This window comes from Oryzias latipes, chromosome 23, assembly GCF_002234675.1.
Source record: "Oryzias latipes chromosome 23, ASM223467v1".
NCBI classification, from domain to species: Eukaryota; Metazoa; Chordata; class Actinopteri; order Beloniformes; family Adrianichthyidae; genus Oryzias; species Oryzias latipes.
Genome location: NC_019881.2, coordinates 21,342,512 through 21,361,672, shown reverse-complemented (window position 1 = coordinate 21,361,672; position 19,161 = coordinate 21,342,512). Strand labels below are relative to the sequence as shown.

The window sequence follows — 19,161 nt, the reverse complement described above, 5'->3', positions numbered from 1 at the left end:
AACCTTTGTTCTCATTTTAGAGCCAATTGCACCAACGGCTTGTTGTACCTCATGTAAAACGTAGAGAAATGCTGCGTTTGAATGATGGAAGAATGAAAAACAACAAATCTTCAAAAACCTTTTCCTGTGAGGCCACAATAACTCTTTTTCTTTAAACTTCTTTGATCTTTCTTTTATTGTAAAGACCAATAATAAATTTTTATGAATTCATAATCCTTTTAATAAAATAAATAGCATTATTTATTAAATAAAAAATGACCAAATAACTGGGATTTTTAAAGACAAAAATTCAGGAAAAAATATACGGATACATTAAAGACTTACAGGCCACTGAGACTTTGAGGCTGCAGCTCCTCACGTCTCACAGTTTGCACTAAAACTGAGCAGCTGTGTCCTGCATGTCTGTTTCTCATCCAGTAAAAAGCAAACTTCTCTGTCTTCTGCTGCAGCTACACATAAATCTGCATTACCTTTTCACCAGAACAGAGTTCCCTCGTTTATTGCAGGAGTTACATTCTAAAAAAAAACGTGATCGGTGAAATTCACAGAGTCTGATTACAGACCTTTATGGCAGTAAAACTCCTCACTGCCTTAATACACTTTTCTCAGACAGACATGAATATTTTCACATTTTTCTCTTGTTTAAATTCTCAAAGAAAGATGATGAAAAAAAAGGTCTGATCGATCACAGATTTCTGATCTGAAGAGCTCCATGTTTCTGTACAGGAGGCACGGCCCTGAGGAGATTGATTGACAGTGTCTCCAGCCAATCAGGACACAGAAAAGGGTGCGCTGTTTAAAAAAAGCAGCATAATTGCTCTAAAAGAATGAGCTAAACCGGGAAAGATGAACTGCGTCGTAGAAAAGGAAGACTGTCTTCTTTTCTGTTTGACAGAGATTTTAGAGGCTTTCAGGTTGGAGCTCAGACTGCAGAAGGATGGAATAAAATGTCACGTCTTGATCGTGTGGCCAGATAAAAAAACTAAACAAAAAACGGCTCTCTGACATTGTTCAGTGGGCTGGACCAATCATGGGGGCAGGCCGGATCCAGCCCGCGGGCTGTAGTTTGCCCACCCCTGCAGTAAACAATAGGATTCCCTAGTGTTCAACGGGAGGAACTGCATCACTTCTCTGAGTGTTGGACAAATGACAGAAGCTCAAAGTGGGTAGTGGTCCGTCCAAATTTCCAGGATGCAGACAAACACTATAAAACTCACTTTTCTTTATGCTAAACGCATACATTTAGACCTCATTAAAGGGAAAAACCACATAGCAACCAAAACGTTTTTTAGATATCGGTAGAGGATAAGTGTGTTTTGAGGATTTTTTTGGCTTTACCTTAACACACATTTTCCAATTTTCCTTAGCAACCAGCATTTGTTCTTACTAATGTGAAATATGACAAATTAATTCATTTGTATTGGGATAAGCTTTGATTAGGCCATTATTTGGGAACTTGATTAACCCTTTAACACGGCGTTGATGTGCCATGAATCACCGTGACTCTTCTAGCGTAAACTAGCGGATTCTAATGCGGAGAAAAGTGGCTTGTCAACCTTTATTAAAGTAAAGTATTGCATATCGGTGCTAAAAAGGTTGAATTTACGTTAAAGTGATGCATATCAGCCCAAAGCTGCTTTTCTGTGCGTCAGAATCAATTGGGATTACTAACTAACATCCACCCACCCCGTGTTTATGTCCAGTTGGACGTAGTTCTCAGCTTTGCAGCTACATGGCATCACATCCTATTTTAAACTTTACCTTTGAAGTTCAGTTTCCAAAAATTGTCAGAAAAGCTTCCGACTGTGGATTTTTCTCCCAACATTTATATTTGTAATACTTTTGTGTGGCTAATTGTTTCAGCGTAGTAATTCACAGCAGAGGATGATAATTTGGTAAAGTGTTCATTGCTTGAAGGAAAATGTGGTTTTCCGTCTCTCAAATGAAGGTTTGGTTGGTGCAGAGCTGCAGACGTGACACAGTATTGCAGAAATGAAGGTATTTGTTCAGCTGTTGGACTTTTATGTGTGGAAACAGAAGGCAGCCGAGCACGTAATGAGCTTGATTTGAATTTGAAAGGGCTGTAAAGACGAATCTAGAGCTGTTGGAGGAGGTTAGTTTGCTCCTGCCGTTAAAGCAGAGGAACGTCGGTTCACATCATCTGCAATATTCCTGCTTCCAGAGCCGCCGAGCGCAGCAGCTGCATTTTCCCGCCGCTCACACGTTTGGGACTTATTAGGGAAATCAGCCGCTGTGGTGTTTACCTTCACACTCTACAGACTCCTGTGCAAATATTTGCTAAGCGTAGAACCAAAAGAGGAGGACCGAGCAGGGGGATTATTTCCAGATGTGCGCCGGTTCTCCTCTCCGCCTCGGGACCCCCCAAAGTTTCAGCTCTGTCCTGGTCCTACCAGGCAACCCAGCCGCTCCCCAGGTTTGACCCCACCCTCTCTGGCTCCTCTCTCCAGGTATGAGTGCTCTGCAGTTGCAGAACCTGGCAACTTTAGCGGCGGCGGCGGCAGCGGCCCAAAACTCAGCCAGCCCCTCCACCGCAAACCCCTTGTCCTCCAACGCCGCCTCCCTGGGAGCGTTGGCCAGCCCAGGTAACGCCGCAGCCACTCACGTTGGGGGGGGCCGACGTTGTGTGCTGGGGGGTGCCAACGCCTTCTTCCGCTCATTGCCAGTGTTGTCGCCCCCATGACCCCGGCACCGAAACCATCCACCGATCACCGTCGCCGACACACCGTCATTGTCCCGACCCTCCATGGCATTTCTCTGGTGTGTGCACCCGCCATCTTTTCACACCTCCATGTCAGACCGACGCCATTTTGCTGTGTCTGCGCCGCCTCCCTGTCCTTGAACGCCTCATCGTGTGCCATCCCGCAACACGCACTTCGTTTGTGTGTGCATGTGTGTGCGGTGTGTGCTTCAGTGTTTCTTGGGTTCCGTTTTGTGTTGCTTTCATTTTTCGGGGGGCGAATCTCTTCCGTCGCCTCCAGAGAACCACGGAGATCAGCGTTCCTCGCCTCCTGCTGGGGGGGGGGGCAGAAAAGCGTCTGGCTAAAAATCTCCACCTCTGAGTTCACCCCCCCCCCCCCTCGTGGCTCCATCCTGTCCGCCTTCTCCTCCTGCTCCCTCTCGTTGCCCTCATCTCCTGCTCCTGCCCTCCTTTTTGACAAGCTCCCTGTTTCTGCTCCATCATCCCCCTCTTTCTTGTCAGCTCGGCCTCGCTCCAGCAGCGCGCTCCCAGCAGAGCATGAATATGAAAAACGCCTCCCCGTCAGCGCCACCGCCGCCCTCCTTCCACTCGGAAACGCTGGTTCTCGTCTCGTCCTCTCTCATCCCTCCTTCTTCTCGACCGTACGTGTCAGTCCAACCTCTCAGGTGTAGCTCCTCCACCAGCAGCTCCGCACTGCATGTGTCAGTGAAGCCCAAACGTCTCCACTTTTTGACCAGAAAAAAGCGGCGGTTGTGCATGGAGACGGGCCAGCGTCTTTGCTTTGCACCGTGTGCTGACATAACGCTCCTCTGCCAAACCATCTCTGAATACATTCGGCGGCCGTCCTGCTTCGTTGGCCGCGCTTTGATGAGGTGGAGTTTAAGTGACCGGATTAAATCTGTGTTTTGTGAGACTGAAAGCTTTGTGCACCGTCCCACCCATCACCTGTGGCATCGTGGGTCACCCGCTTCACACGAGCGTGCGTTCAGGTGTGTGCGTGCTGTCATCCGCTGGGTGTTTTGAGTCGACAAATCTGCGTAGATATGAATGTTGTTCTGATTTTGTCCATTTGTTTGTTGCTCCATTTGTCTGCTTGTGTTTCTCCGATGCGGTCCTGCATCACCCGGAATCAAACCGTTTTTTTCTGATGCATAATTCTGCTTTCATCTCCACATGACTCTGCACAAAAGGGCTGCAAGATCGAGGCTTCACAGCTTGTTGATTAAAAGTTCATTAAAGGTGCTGCTTGTAACATTTCAGGCCTCAGTATCATAAAATCATTACTGCAGATGGATCGTTGCTGTCATTAATTCCTTCAAGAACCGGTTTTCCTTGAACCCGGAGGTTATTTCCGTTCAGCTTTCTTCATTCAAGGACCGTCTACTGTTTTCTGTAAAAAGAACGGTTTATTTGAAGGAAAAACATTCTTGAGTCTAAAAAATACATTTTGATTCCTTAACATTTGTTAACAAATAAAGCTTTTGACCATTTATCTGAGCTAAAGGCCAGTAATCTGTGGATAAACGTATTTCTGACATAAATAGAACCTAAATGCATCATTTGTTTTCTAATTGGACAGAAAAAGCAAAACTGGATTTTACTGGTCAGGTTTGTTTAAATGAAGACAACAAAATAAACGTACAAAACTCACATTTTTCTAAATTTGACCTCTCTGCCCTTCTGCACCTCAGGATTGTAAAAAGAGAAGGATGTTAGGTTTAAAAAAATGACAGTAATATTAATAAAAAGTGTATTTTTTAACATATAAATATAAAACAAAATGTTGAACTATTTGGAAATCTGATGGCGTTACTGGCAAAGACAATACACAGGATTTTTCATTCTGTACTGCACCAAATAATAAACTTTTTATAGAAATTAATTTTATAAAACTTTTTATTAGCAATTACAAAAAATGTTTTGACATTTGTCCTATTTGGCCTTCCGTACATGTCAGCGTGGAAATAGAGTAGGATTTCAGATCTTAGAACAAAGAATAAATGAAAAAAGTCAGTTATCTAAGAAAAACTGTGTATTTTTATATATAATTATAAATAAAAGTTAAAAATAGTACTTTGGGAAAATCTGATGTTGTTATTGGTGATTTTATTGGTGCATTTAAGTGTCTAATAAAGGTCTTAATAATGAATAATTTTATATAATATCATAACTATTCCAAGCAAATAATAATGCGTATGATTAATAAACATGAATTGGGTTTCTGACTTTTATAGGAACAAATTGTTTAACATTTGGCCTCTCTGGCTCTCCGTACATGTCTGAGACACAAAAGACGACTTACTGTTTTCAGAATTGGCACACAAAAAAAATAGCCAGTAATCTTAGAAGAAATGTATATTTTCATATACAATTTTGAATAAATGTTGAATATAATACTTTTGGAAAAGGTGGTGGTGTTATAGTTGATTTAAACACTTTTAAATGTCGTAATAATAATGAATTCTATAAATCTTTTTGTTGGCTTAAAAAATTAAACATTCATTACAATCAATAAACATTAAGTTCCTGACTTTTATGATGAGAACAAACTGTTTTGTACATGCAGCATACAAAACAGAAGGATTTTCCATTTAGAGAATAGGCAACAAAAATGTGTTTACGTATATGAATAATTATTTTAAAAAAAGTTAAACATAGTGTTTTGTTTTGAATCTAATTGTGTAATTGGTGATTTACAAAAAAAGTGATAAGTATTTTTGCATTTAAATGACAATTAAATGTCCTAATAGTAATACATTTTATAAAACTTATTACTAACTACTCCTAACATATTAATTATGATTACTAAACATCAAGAGAGTTCCTAACTTTTGGGATAAGAACAAATTGTTTTAAGATTTGGCCTCTTTGGCCTTCCGTACATGCCTGATAGAAAAAAGAAAAGGATGTTCCGTTTTCTGAAAGGCAACAAAAGCTAAAAATAAAAGCATTTAGTTAAAAATATATTCATATATAAATATTAATTAAAAAATGCATATCTGATGGTGTAATTGCCCAGTAAAAAAAAGGAATCACTCTTTTATCCTACATTTAAGAGATTAATAAATGTCCTAATTAAAATGAAGACTATAAAACTTTTGTATTAGATATTTCAAACAAATCATTAATATTCACCATGATCAACAAACATCAAGAGAGTTTCAGTTTTTTAAGATGAAAGCAAATTGTAATTTTTGGCCTCTTTGGCCTTCCGTACATGTTGAAAGAGTTAAGTTGGAAAAGAAGTTTCTAGGATTTTTCCTGTGGACAGTAAAACTCATCTTCTTCTGGGCCTGATGTACCTGTGTCAGGAAAAGCTCAGGTCCAGTTTGGTCAAACAAACAGGATTAAAGTAGTTTGCTGGAAAAGCCTCCGACCGTACGCAGCGTTGATGCACCAAGCTGCTCAGAATCCTCCACCTCTGCTGCAGCTGTGCTTGACATCCGTGTAACACATCAATTTCTTTGTCTCCTGCTCTCCTTCCTTGCCTCCATCCTCACCCCTCTCCCTGTCCCTCCCCTGCTCTCTTTTTTCCCTCCCAGCAGCAGGTACAACAGCCAGCTCCAACGCCGGAGCCATGAACTCCCTGACCTCTCTGGGCACCCTGCAGGGCCTGGCAGGCGCCACCGTGGGCCTGAACAACATTAATGCACTAGCAGGTAGCCTCAACAGTGAGTATTCATCCTGCCATCCACCCATCCATCCATCCACCCATCCATCCATCCATTCCAGCAGGAGTCAGAGCAGAGAGAAGCTTCAGCAGCTACCTGCTTGTTTGGTAGCTCCTGATCTCTCCGTTTGACTCAAAACACTGCGATCAGGCATCCAACCACCCGACCTTCATCCACCTCCTCATCTGCTTCCTGGTTCCCTCCTGGCTCCTGCTTGCATGCCGGTTTGGCGTGCGGCTACTGTGACGACAGTTGTTAGTTTCCTGATTCTGTTCGACACTGTCATGTTTTTCTTTGAACAGAATGGGAATAGCTTAAAATTTTTAAAGCATATTTTAAGTTTTATTTTCTAAGAATGCTACGATTTAAACGTTCAGAACAAAAGCTTTTCAATAATATAATTGGTAAAACGTTAACTTGTGTTTTGTCTTTTTTTGTTTAAAGTTAGCTGTTTGCAAATATAAATAAAAAACATAAATACCTTCTTAAATAGTTCTGACTAAAAGATCATCTGATATTTTATTTGTTAGAAAATGTTTTATTTTGAAAGTTTAGGCAGCTTTTAAACTTTAAACTTGGCTTTTTTTCTGCCAACCTTCTTCTGTGGACGTCTGCAGGAATCCTCATGGCGTTTTGTCTAGACAGGTCCAGAAAACCCAAAGTTCATGAAAGTGAGGCTGTCGCTGGGTTTTAAGGTCTTCACGACTTGTGATCGGTTAAAGACTTGGACGTGCGTGAAGCCGCAGACCGAGGGCTCGCCGGCTGCACGCCGTGACCTGCCTCTGACCTGTTGGGACAGCGGGGACGGCGTTCTTAATCAGAGCTGTTATGACAGCAGAGATCCTGTCCTCTCAGCCTCTTCCACCACATTATTCTGCTCTGACCTTTACCGCTCCGGGCCGGAGCCGCTGTAGCTGGCGTGTAAATCATGCGAGCGGTTCCCCGTGCGCACGCAGGTACACGCCACGCGTTCGTCATTTCAGGCCAAAGCAGTCGCTTTCGTTTGGCGTCCTATTTCCTCCCCGCTAACCCCTCTGAACACTCCTCCTTCATCCCCCGACCAACAACCGCCCTCATTTAAACACAGCCAGGCCCTAATTGAATTGCAAAGGTCACCGGTGCAATTATTTCGGAATAAATGAGTGACCTATAATCCGGAGCGCCGCAGTGATCATTTATTTCACTGTGTGTGGCGGTGAGGGGACGCCATGGCGCTGTCTGCCCCCCCTCAGACAAGTCGCCCTCAGCCGTGATATTAAGCCGTTACGAGCTGCTAATGAGCGGCGGCGCGGCGGTGGCTGCCGGTTTTAAACATCCCCGTTTGCCTCCAGCCTTAAAGAGAGACATCAGCCGCTGGAAAAGCACCGAGACAAGAAAACAGATGAAAAGTCACTCAGCGCTTCGGCCAGAAACACTAAAAGGGGGGCAGTGAGGGTGAAGCGAAGCTGCAAAGCCCAGTTTATTTCTAAACTATTGTTTGGAATGTTCAAAAGTCATCAAAATATATTTATTTTTCTAAATAAAAGTAAATTTTTCTTTTACTTTTCTTGCCAGTGTGAAAAAGTAGAGATATACAAAGTCAAAACTCAAGTCTATTTTGATAAGCCGTCATCCTTTTTCTCTTCTCGAGTGAATTTGAGCCATTGACTGTAAATGAGAACTGGACTGAGTGACCCCGCCCCCCCTGGTGTTTCAAATAGGAAGTGGCTCCAAGAAGCAAAATCCCATAGACTTCTATAGAGAAATAAACAGCTGTTCCTGTCATTCTTTGGTCAGAAGAAACATTCCTGATCTGATACTTTTTTACCATGTTTTTTATAATCCTTATGTTTTCATTATATTTTTTTCAGAAGTTCAAGTTATTCAATTTATAAACTGACCAATCAGATGCCTCAATAAAAGTAGGCGGAGCCTGTTGGCCCCCTACGTACCAAACATTTGATTGACAGATTCTTCAGAGCCTGCTTTCAGGTGGTAGGGGTTTGGACTTCAAACACGCTCGCTACGGATTGGAGAGAGTGGTTGCCATAGAAACGTTGACTCAGTTGGACCAGTCATTGCTTAGTGACAACATCTGGCTCCAACATGGCGGCGTCCAGATCGCGAATTGACTTTCTATCGTTGTTTGGGTGATGTCCCACACAGTCAATGCTTTAAACAGTAGAACATTGGATTAGGATCCAAAACAAACCTATAAAATAGACTTTTAGATGTTTTAAATGTGTTTGTGCAATTATTTACTTAAGGACTCAACAGAGTTTTGCAGCAGAAGAGAAGAAAACGCGTTTCTTATTTACCATGAAAAGTTCTGACATTCAGCCGTTTACTTAGATTTATTGGAAATATGTACTTTTTAAATGACATTGAAAAATTCAGCTACAATAACGTAGACAACCTACCGTTTATTTAATCAAATTATTTGAGATTTTTCACTACGATAAAAGAGCCATCAAACTTTACACAAATGTAGCACAAAGTGCTTCACATAATAAAAACATTTTTTAAGTTAAAAAACAAAACCTTTCCACACACAGCACATGTATAGAAACCTCCAAAGATTTGGGGAACAGTAGTTAAAACTAAAATACTTTTATGTTTGCACATTTACACCAGTCAGTTGGATTTAACGCCCTGTTACCTTCGTGTATTTGAAAAAAAGTTTCCATTTTTATTAATATTTTTATTTAAATATTTTGAATTAATAAAGAAACTAGGATTCCTCAATCAAAAACGAAATTCACTGAAAATTTTGTCGTCCTTTGAGTTGTCAGAGTCGGGACAATGTGTGTCAAAACATGCTGTTGTGTCTCGGTAGGAAGAGTTGCATGCGTCGCTGCGTTCTGTTACTCCACCTGCGCAGCTCTGGCTGTTACCTGCTGCTCTCATATCACTGCTGTGTGTAAACTTGTGTGTGTGTGTGTGAAATGCGTCACTTTTATTGTGTGGTTGTGCGTCCTTGTCTCTGTATGTGTGATTGAAACACAACCTTCAATGGGGGCGCTAATGAGTAAGTGCATTTTTCTTTTTTTTATTGTTGGGTTTTATGTAAAGTTGCTCAAATGCTCTCAGGTATGGCGGCTCTAAACGGAGGCCTGGGCGGCGCAGGGCTCACCAACGGGACCGCGGGCACCATGGACGCGCTGACGCAGGCTTACTCAGGGATCCAGCAGTACGCCGCTGCAGCGCTGCCTACGCTCTACAGCCAGTCCCTGCTGCAGCAGCAAGGCGCTGCCGGCAGCCAGAAAGAGGGTCAGTAGCCCGGCGGCCTGGGGCGGCGCGTCACTCAGCGGGAACTGCAGCTCCATTACAACAGTTACTTTTCCAATGAAAGAAGTCTGTCAGTGTCTTCTGCACGATTGGTTGATTTGATTTGATTTAAGTTGGTTGGTTGGTTGGTTTAACTTGTCCTGTTCAGCATTTTAAGGAAATATATATGAGAGCTAAAGGTGTTACTGTTATAATAAGAGTTTATGAAGCTTCTGACACACAAGGTTTATATTTGTAGAAACTCCTTTTGTACTTGAGGCTAAACCGGAATTATATCATTATTATATTATTATATTTGCAGACAATTCTCTCTCTTTCCCTCTTTCTCAACCAGAGAGAGAGGGAAATTCGAAATGGGGGATATATAAAAATCAAAATAAAAAACGCCCCTCTCACCCTCCGCGGGTGGTTTCTCCTCCAAGCTGGGGTCCTCCACCAGAGGCCTGGGAGCTTGAGGGTCCTGCAGTATCTTAGCTGTTCCTGCGCTTTTCTGGACTGAGAGGTCTGAGGTCTTTCCAGTTATCTGTTGTAGCCACTCCTCCAGTTTGGGGGTTACTGCCCCGAGTGCTCCAATTACCACAGGCACCACTGTCACCTTTACTCTCCAGGCTTTCTCCAGTTCTTCTCTGAGTCCCTGGTATTTCTCCAGTTTCTCATGTTCCTTCTTCCTGATGTTCCCATCGCTTTCCTCACAACGGCTTTCCTCTGTTCCTTATCCACCACTACAATGTCTGGTTGGTTCGCCAATACCATCCTATCAGTCTGGATCTGGAAGTCCCACAGGATCTTTGCCCTCTCATTCTCTACCACCTTTGGAGGTGTTTCCCATTTTGACCTTGAGGTTTCCAGTTCATATTCTGTACACATGTTCCTGTATATTATTCCAGACACTTGATTGTGGCGCTCCATGTATGCGTATGCTTTACCTGCCAGCATCTTACACCCTGCAGTGCTGTCCTGTAGGCCAGCCCTTTCTAGCCATTGGTAGGACTTCTTGATATCAGCCACTTCAGTTATGGTTTGGTGGTACATCCCATGCAGGGGTTTGTCCTCCCATGAGGATCTGTCCTCCAGCACTGTATCCTCTGCTCTCCATTGCCTGAGACATTCACTGAGCACACTGTCAGTTGGGGCCTTGAGCTTGATGTACTCATGGATCTTGGATGTTTCATCCTGGATAGTGGCTTCTACGCTCACTAGTCCTCGGCCTCCTTCCTTGCCCCTTCAGGGTGCTGGATTTGGGGTGGAACCCTCCATGCATGGTGAGGAACTTTCGTGTCTTAACATCCGTGGTCTGTATCTCTTCCTTTGGCCATCCTATTATTCCTGCAGGGTATCTGATAACTGGCAGTGCGTAGCTGTTTATTGCCCGGGTCTTGTTCTTGCCATTGAGCTGGCTTCTCAGGTCTTGCTTTACTCGTTGGAGGTATTTAGCTGTTGCAGCTTTCCTTGTTGCCTGCTCCAGGTTGCCATTTGCCTGCGGAATTCCAAGGTACTTGTAACTGTCCTCGATGTCTGCTATTGTTCCTTCTGGGAGTGAGACCCCTCCTGTGTGGACTACCTTGCCTCTCTTTGTCACCATCCGGCTGCATTTCTCGAGCCCGAATGACATCCCAATGTCAGTACTGTAGATCCTGGTGGTGTGGATCAGGGAGTCAATGTCACGCTCGCTCTTAGCATATAGCTTGATGTGATCCATGTATAGGAGGTGACTGATGTTGGCCCCATTTCTGAGTCGGTATCCATAGCCAGTCTTTGTGATTATTTGGCTGAGGGGGTTCAGACCTATGCAGAACAGCAGTGGGGACAGAGCATCACCTTGGTATATCCCACATTTGATGGACACTTGTGCAAGTGGCTTCCCATTGGCTTCAAGGGAGGTTTTCGACAGCTTCATTGAGTTTCCTATGAAGGCTGGTTTGGACTAGATGTATATATGTTTATATATATATATATATATATATATATATATATATATATATATAAACTTTCAACTCTGAAGTCTTTAAACAAATTATTTTCTAGTATATTATTCTTACTCAATATCTATTTTCATTGTCTAAATAAAATCATTAGATTTTATTTTTATAAAACTTGTTTAAGGATTTTTTTTTTGATAATTTACATGCTTTAGCAGAAAAAAAATAATATCCTAGATATGAATGTATTTGATTTTCCTCAATAACAGGGTGAAAATGCTTAAGTCTTTTTAAGAATTTTTGTAAGAAAATCAAAGTTTCTCCTTGTAAGTTTAATACGAACATATGTATAGGTGGGTCGGTCTGTACTTTTGTCATTTTACGTGTTCAACAAAACTGAAAATACTCTTAGGTCATTCATTAAGAAATCAAATAATTGTTTATGTTTCGTATATATATATATATATATATATATATATATATATATATATATATATATATATATATATATATATATAAATTGTAAATTTCATATTTTTTGGGTAGAGGCTTTGCTCCATCTGCATCTGCGGCGGCAGCACGGCTTAAATTTCCCAGAAAGCCTCCACAAGCGCGCTGCATACAAAGCAGATGATGAAATGCCTCGTAAAACAAACAGAGCCGCATGCTGTTTGTTGATGCACCTCTCTGCTTCCAGCCAAGATGCATTTCTACAAAAGCCGTCTTTGTTTGGCGGTCCATCCCAAAGTTCAAACCCCTCCGGGGAAAGCCAGACGTTCTGTGTTCAGCGCTCCGCCACCACCGCTGCTTTGTGTGGCTGTGGAGCGAATATGAAATGATTCGGAGGTCTGACCTGCTATTATCATTATTATGTGTGAGGGAGAGGCCAGAGGCTTGACCTGCGACCCCCCCCCCCCCCCCCCCCCCCCCTAAAAGAGGAAACCATGAAGCTCAAATCATGAATAAATAAAAAGACACAGAACAACAAAAACGGTTTTATGCGTAGACAGTGAAAACACTGTTAGTAAATGAAAAGCTTTCGTGGGAGACGCAGTTTTTATGCCATTCAAGAGCAATGGTGGACCCAAGGTCACGGGACATTGTGCTAAGCTGTGTGCTTGAGCTCCGTTCCCATGACAACACATCTGCAGTCTCTATGTCTCTTTCACAGATTTTTGATTATTGAAAAAAAAAGACAACAACAAAAACTCTCCCAGACCTTACGTCTGCTGTGCATTTCGTCCCTGCAGGACCTGAAGGTGCCAACCTCTTCATCTACCACCTGCCCCAAGAGTTTGGAGACCAGGACATTCTGCAGATGTTCATGCCTTTTGGAAACGTGGTCTCTGCCAAAGTCTTCATCGACAAACAGACAAACCTTAGCAAGTGCTTCGGTAGGACCTCTCACTCGCAACTTTTGGTCTAAACAGGCTCATAATGACACCATTTCTAGAACTCGAGAGTGTTTTTTAGGACAAATGTTGTAGAAAAAACTGTTGACAGAAAAAAAGTAAGTCTAGATGAAGTTGAATTCTGCTTAAGTTGTCACAAACGCACACATTTTTCTTGTTTTTTGTTGATTCATGAGGTTCACTTGCTCAAAATTCATAGTATCCTCCTGACCACTAGAAATGCAGATTTTGTCCTCTGTGGAGGACCTTTCCAAACCTACAGAAGTATCTACAGAAGACATGTGGAGATTTCAATGATACCCAATATGAAGGAGTAGGGCTCATTGAACTGTAGCTTAAAAAAAATTGACTTGACAAGAAAAAGTTTTCTCTGGTAGTTACTACTAGTACGGTAAGTTTAGCAGCTTTAGTACCTGAACACAAACTGATGTCCTATTATTATTATAAAAGTTTTCCCCTTTTATAATCAAAGGTATGTTGAAGTATAAACATTCCAAGATGTTTTTACGTAACGGTTAATGGCCGACAAAGTGTGCATTATCAGAAATTAACGCACTTTGCGGAAGCAAACATCTGACGCAAAGTGTGTCAATTCTGATAATGCACACTTTGATGGCCATTAACCCACTAATACCATGGTCACTTACAAAAGAAATACTTTATCCTTGTTTTTTTTCCGGTTTGGATCGCTTTTTTTCCGCAAAAAGCGGATTATTTTTTACGTGGTGCAGCGCATTGTCACAGTAACATGACAACCGCTTTGCCAGCTGGCCCAGCATGGACCTCCAGTGCAGCAGCAAAGCGATATATATATGCTGATCGTCCCGATGGGTTAAATAAAGCATCAGTTCAGAGAGAAAGTTCACCTCTTACCGCTTGTTCTTTTCCAGATGATGAAGCTAAAGTTTGTTTTAAAGAAGCCAGCGCAGTAATATGGACATTTAAGCTAGCTGACCGGTGTGCATTATCGCTTTTTAATCCACACCCAGCAGCCAATCAGAATCGAGTATTCACCCGGAATATGGTATAATGCATTTTTAACATCCCCCCACGTGTTCAAGGACTGTTAATTGCAGAACGTAAACAATTAGTACGAATATACTCTGTACCTTCTGGAGTTTAAGTCGCACCGGATTGTCTGTTGCAGGAGCCAAAAAATGCATACCGGTAAAAAAGAAGAAAGACATATATAAGTCGCTCCAGAGTACATGTCACATCACTTGCCAAATTACGCACTTGTACTGCCAGTGCTAAACTCTTTTCTTAGTCGCACGGAGCAAGGGTTAGGGTATGGTAACACATGTGACCAACTACAATATTTAGCCTTGGACGCACTTGAAATATGTGCAGTAAATGCAGTAATGTGAATCTTAGTATTACGTATGAGAAACAACTGTATTTAGCCTTGGAACAAAAACATACATCTATTTATAAAAATAAATTCAAGTAAAAGAAAAGCAACGTCTTGACTAACTTCCAAACTCAACTCAAAATAATAGACTCTTAAGCAGAACTTTTGCCGTTTAAAGTCCATTTCCTCAGTAAGACTAAAGTATTTCACAGTCTTGAAGTTAAGTCATCTGGACTTATTGTCTTTTGTTCTTGAAACATTTTGCCATTATGGCGAAACTTCAAGATATCACCCAAATGACATTTCAGTGGTTAAACTCATGTGGGAGGAAATAAAATTGTGCTTAATTCTAAGTTTCAATTCAGACCATGGTGGCAGATGCTGCTCTTTCATCTCCCCCCTATAGACACACATATACGTTTTTTCTCCGACAGAAGAAAAAAAAAGAAAGGCGAGTTTTGTTTGACAGGCTTTAGACGTCAAAAGCAGGAACATCTGAATATTATGCATATCCAGTCTGCATGTCACAGCTGAGACAAACTGAAATAAATCAAGCTTGGATCCGGGAGGTAAGAGCAATGAAATTTGACTGCTACTTGACAAGCAGCAGATGGATTGTTAGGATGAATGTGAAACAGGCGAGACAAGAAGTTACTGTCAGTTTAAATGTTGGATCACATGAGGAAGTGAAGTGTGCTCTGAGATGCTTCTTGGGACGCGGCATGAAACTGATACGCTGTGCGTTTGAACATTTGTCATGTGTGAGCTGTCAGCTAGCATCATCTGTTGCACTTTTCCTCCATTCATAATATTTTTGCAACAATTACTTCAAAGAGCTATTATGATTCATTCTTTTCTTTAGCAGTTTGAGACTTGAACTTGACATTGACTCCCAAATAACCAGATATTTGACATGAGTCATTTAAGTAATTCATTTTTACATATGTAAATGTAAAAGTAGACCTACTGCATTCAAAAACTCTGATAAACTAATTTGGTTAAGAGTCTGTACTTAAGCACATTTTTAAAAGCAAATTTTCCCATCAAGTAGTGTGTGAAATGTGAAATTTTGCATTAGACTACATAAATACTGTGTGTTTTAAAAATATAGCTTTCTCACGAAATAGCTAATTTTAAACTAGTATTAGCTAACATAAATACAGCTTGTTTTTGGAAAGAAAAATAGCTTTCTCAAATGGACCAGTTTTCGAATGGTAAGCCATTTAAATATCGTAATATTAACAACTGGAAATCTAAAATATAAATGTGCCGCCTTTTACTATTTAAAAAACTGTGTTGAGCTAATTATGTTAAACGTTTTTAAATAAATATAGCGTGTTTTTGAAAAACTAGCTTTCTCACAGAATAGCTAAAGCTAAACTAGCATTAGCTTAAATATACAAAATCTGTTGTTGAAAAACTAGTTTTCTCATCAAATAGCTAATGCTAAACTAGCATCAGCTCACATAAATAAAGCATCTTTGAAAAACTAGCTTTATCGCCAAATAGCTAATGGTAGACTAGCATTAGCTTATAAAGATAAAGCAAGTTTTTGAAAAACTTGCTTTCTCATTTAAAACACCTTGTGCTAACCCTTTTTAATAGCAGCGTGTTTTTAATAAACTAGCTATACGTCTTAACAAACAACTCAAGTCTGTTCCAACTATTTTCTTGTTATTTAGTCAACTTAGAAAAACTTAATGAAGGACATGACCTATCCAAATGTGTCTAAACTTTCTACCTCAGTGCTGTCTAAAGAAACAAGCTGAAAATGCAATAAAAAAGTCTGTCTTGCTGTCCTATTAAATAACATTGTACTACAACAGAATTGAAAATGGGGACCATTAATATTTGCTACTTTAGCAGCACGTATAGGGCATAAACTGATTATTAATGACATGCAACATATGTATGCTTTAGCTCTAGTGTATGGAAGCATTAATGTTCCATAATTTAAAAAAATAAAAGTCAATACCAGAAATGCTTTTTCATTTTCAAAATAAAGCTGCTTTTGTTGACTTAAAATAGTGGACAGTGGACGTGAAAACGAAAATGCAATCCCCTCTTTGCATTATCGCTTTAATTATGTCGCAGAATAATCGATGTTGAAGAAGATAATGAAAAAGTCTTCTTTATTACTGTCGCCGGTGACAGCTCAGGTGTTAAGGGGTTAAACTGTCCAGTCATTGACCTGCGGTAAGGATGACACATTGACATTTTTTTTTTCTCCCCCCGGTTTTCCCGCAGGCTTTGTCAGCTACGACAATCCCGTGTCGGCACAGGCAGCCATCCAGGCCATGAACGGCTTTCAGATCGGCATGAAGAGGCTGAAGGTTCAACTGAAGCGCTCCAAGAACGACAGCAAACCGTACTGATCTTAGCACTAGGGTTTGTCTGCTCCCCCTGTTAGCACTGCTAGGGTAAGTCCCCCCCCCCTCCCCAATGAAGAAAAAAAAACGAGCCACGACCTCTTCACACGGGGACTTGGGGAGGGCGGATTTGAAGGAGGGATGTGGGAAGGAGGGGGAGACGACCTACAACCATCCTGAGCGAGACACGAGCCTTTGATTTTTTTATCTTTATGTTAGCCAGTATTATTATTATTTATTGCTTTTTTATTTTTGGCACACATGAACGCTTCCATTACCCCCATTACTTTGTGCAATTTCTTCTACCTAATATTATATTAGAAGGAAGTAGCTATTCTCTATTTTTTTAAGGAAAGACCAGTTTTGATTATTTTTATCCAGACATTTTAGGATAAAGACAAATGGAGCCATTCTTTCTTTTTTTTAACTTATTTTACACATCCTCTCTTCCTTCGCAGAAAACCTTAGGTTTGGCTAAGGGGTTCTCTTATTTTTTTAAACCTCCTTTTACGTTTGACGCGCACTCCGATATGCACACGTCCTTTGACCTCCGCGGTGTTGGTTGCAGGTTGCCGCTGCTTCTTCAAAACCCCTCTTAAGCCTGCTGGCAACCCGGGAGCAAAGGCTGCAAAACGTTAGTGGCCTATTTACACTAAAGTCAGCCTGCCATACAGCACAGCACAGTCACACAATGTAAACAACAAGACAACAACAACAACACACACTCATCAGTTCTATGAAAGTAAACCGTTTTTTTAGTTCGCAGAATTATATGAACTACTTTTCTGGGTCAGATCACATTGGTCTTAAGTGTTGCAGCATATAGAAGATTTTCAAAATAAGATCCAGAATTTGATGGTTATCAAAAGTACTACTACTAAGAGTCTGAGGGGGAAACTGAAAGTACTTGATGTTTGTTGGAGAAAAAAAATTCAAATTACAGAAAGCCACAGGCCTGTAAATTTTATTTGTAAAAAAAGCAGTTCTATTTTTCTACAACGTTTTTACTGCCTCTGATAAAGAAAAAAAAAGGATTTTATTTATTGCAGTTAAGTTATTGGACTCCTAGAAAATATACATCCTTTTTTTCGAAGTAGACCCTTGTGGAGAAGTCTTGTGGAACTGGAATTTTGCTGTTTTTGTTTTTTTTCCAGTGCGTAAAGCACATGTCGCTTTCATCCCGTAAGAATCAGTTATCTGTTCCACGTTATTCTTTGAAGATCACACCTCTCTGTGCCGTCACTCCATCGCTCCACGTTCTCGTTCGTGTCAGGTTTTCTTTCTCATTCTGTTGACTTCAGAAGTTTTCAATGTGTTTGTGCCCCCCCACCCCCGTATGCATTTGTAAAGCTACATTTTTGAGATTCGCACCTGTTGAAAAACTGCCTCCCAAAGGTCGTCCATGCGTCGGCGCGGCGATGGACGCAGTTTCTCTCGTCTTGTGAACGTGTGATGTTTGCCGTCAGAGTAGAACTATGAATATAATGAAACAAAAAAAAAGAGCTAAAAAACTGCCAATGAAATCAGTGTGTAGTGTTGTTGTTTGTACGTTTGTTGTTGTTGTTGTTTTGTTTTTTTCTCTAAAGGAAAAGCTGTTGTGTTGTGGTGCTCTGGCTCTGTGTGTAACTCTCCTCTCTCGTGTTTTTTCTTTCCCTCCTTTAGAGCAACACATCTCCATGCCTGTTAGCTCATCGTTTGCCTAGCATGTCTCCGTGGCGTCCAAAACAAAACAAAAAAAGTAAACTTCAAAGAATACGACAAAAAAACTCTTCACCAAAAAAAAAAAAAGTGTCATCGTCCTCCTCTTCTTCTTCTTCGTCCTCGTCATTCTTTTTTTCCAATGTGTTTTTTTTGAGCTCATCTGATCATAACCTGGTTCTCCTCCTCCTCCTCGTCCGCAGCCTACTGACCTTTTTGGACTTTTTGCGTCGCTGTTTTTATGCATGTTTGGATCTGTTTGGTTTTTTTTTCGGGGGGCGGGGGGGTTCAGGGACGGAGGAGGTTGACACGTAAAAATGTGAAAAACGCTGCATTCAGACGAGAAAACAAAAGACTTTTTATGACAAAACAAATGTTTGAAACAAAGGAAAAAAAACCCTGTGGCAAAATGATTTCCATTCGTTGATTTTTATTTATTATTTCCACTTCCTCTCTGTCAGTTGATCTGTTTTTTTTTCCTCCATTTGAAGCTCACTACAGGAATTTGGCGCGTCCCGCTCGGCTTCTGGCCGCCCGCTGATCCAACGGGCCAGAGGCAGCCTCGCGCTCGTGTCTCTGAAAATAAGACTACTTCCAAACAGTTTTGGGGAGAAAACTGTCTGATCAATCTTAGACTCTGTCAAAGCTCTCTAATGGTTTTTACATTTTTCAGGCGGTGTAAAGTTTTTTGATAAGGCCATTTTAAGTGGCTCTGTTTCTCATTCAAAGTCTATATATAGAAACCACTTTTTTCT

The 19,161-nt window shown here is 41.1% G+C and overlaps 1 protein-coding gene across 14 annotated transcripts in view; it reads left to right on the top strand.

The window, feature by feature from the left end:
- celf2 (CUGBP Elav-like family member 2) overlaps positions 1–18,496 on the top strand; it is a 219,168-nt gene extending 200,672 nt beyond the window's left edge. For 3 of the 14 annotated variants that reach the window (XM_023952422.1, XM_023952427.1, XM_023952425.1), the window contains 5 exons: positions 2,469–2,603; positions 6,262–6,390; positions 9,442–9,639; positions 12,827–12,970; positions 16,587–18,496. In XM_023952422.1, coding sequence (XP_023808190.1) covers positions 2,469–2,603; positions 6,262–6,390; positions 9,442–9,639; positions 12,827–12,970; positions 16,587–16,714 — 734 coding nt within the window. In that variant the 3' untranslated portion in view covers positions 16,715–18,496. The remainder of the gene's footprint in view (positions 1–2,468; positions 2,604–6,261; positions 6,391–9,441; positions 9,640–12,826; positions 12,971–16,586) is intronic. The other 11 variants (XM_023952433.1, XM_023952435.1, XM_023952423.1 and 8 more) reach the window with 10 other exon arrangements.
- The last annotated feature ends 665 nt before the right edge of the window (positions 18,497–19,161 follow it).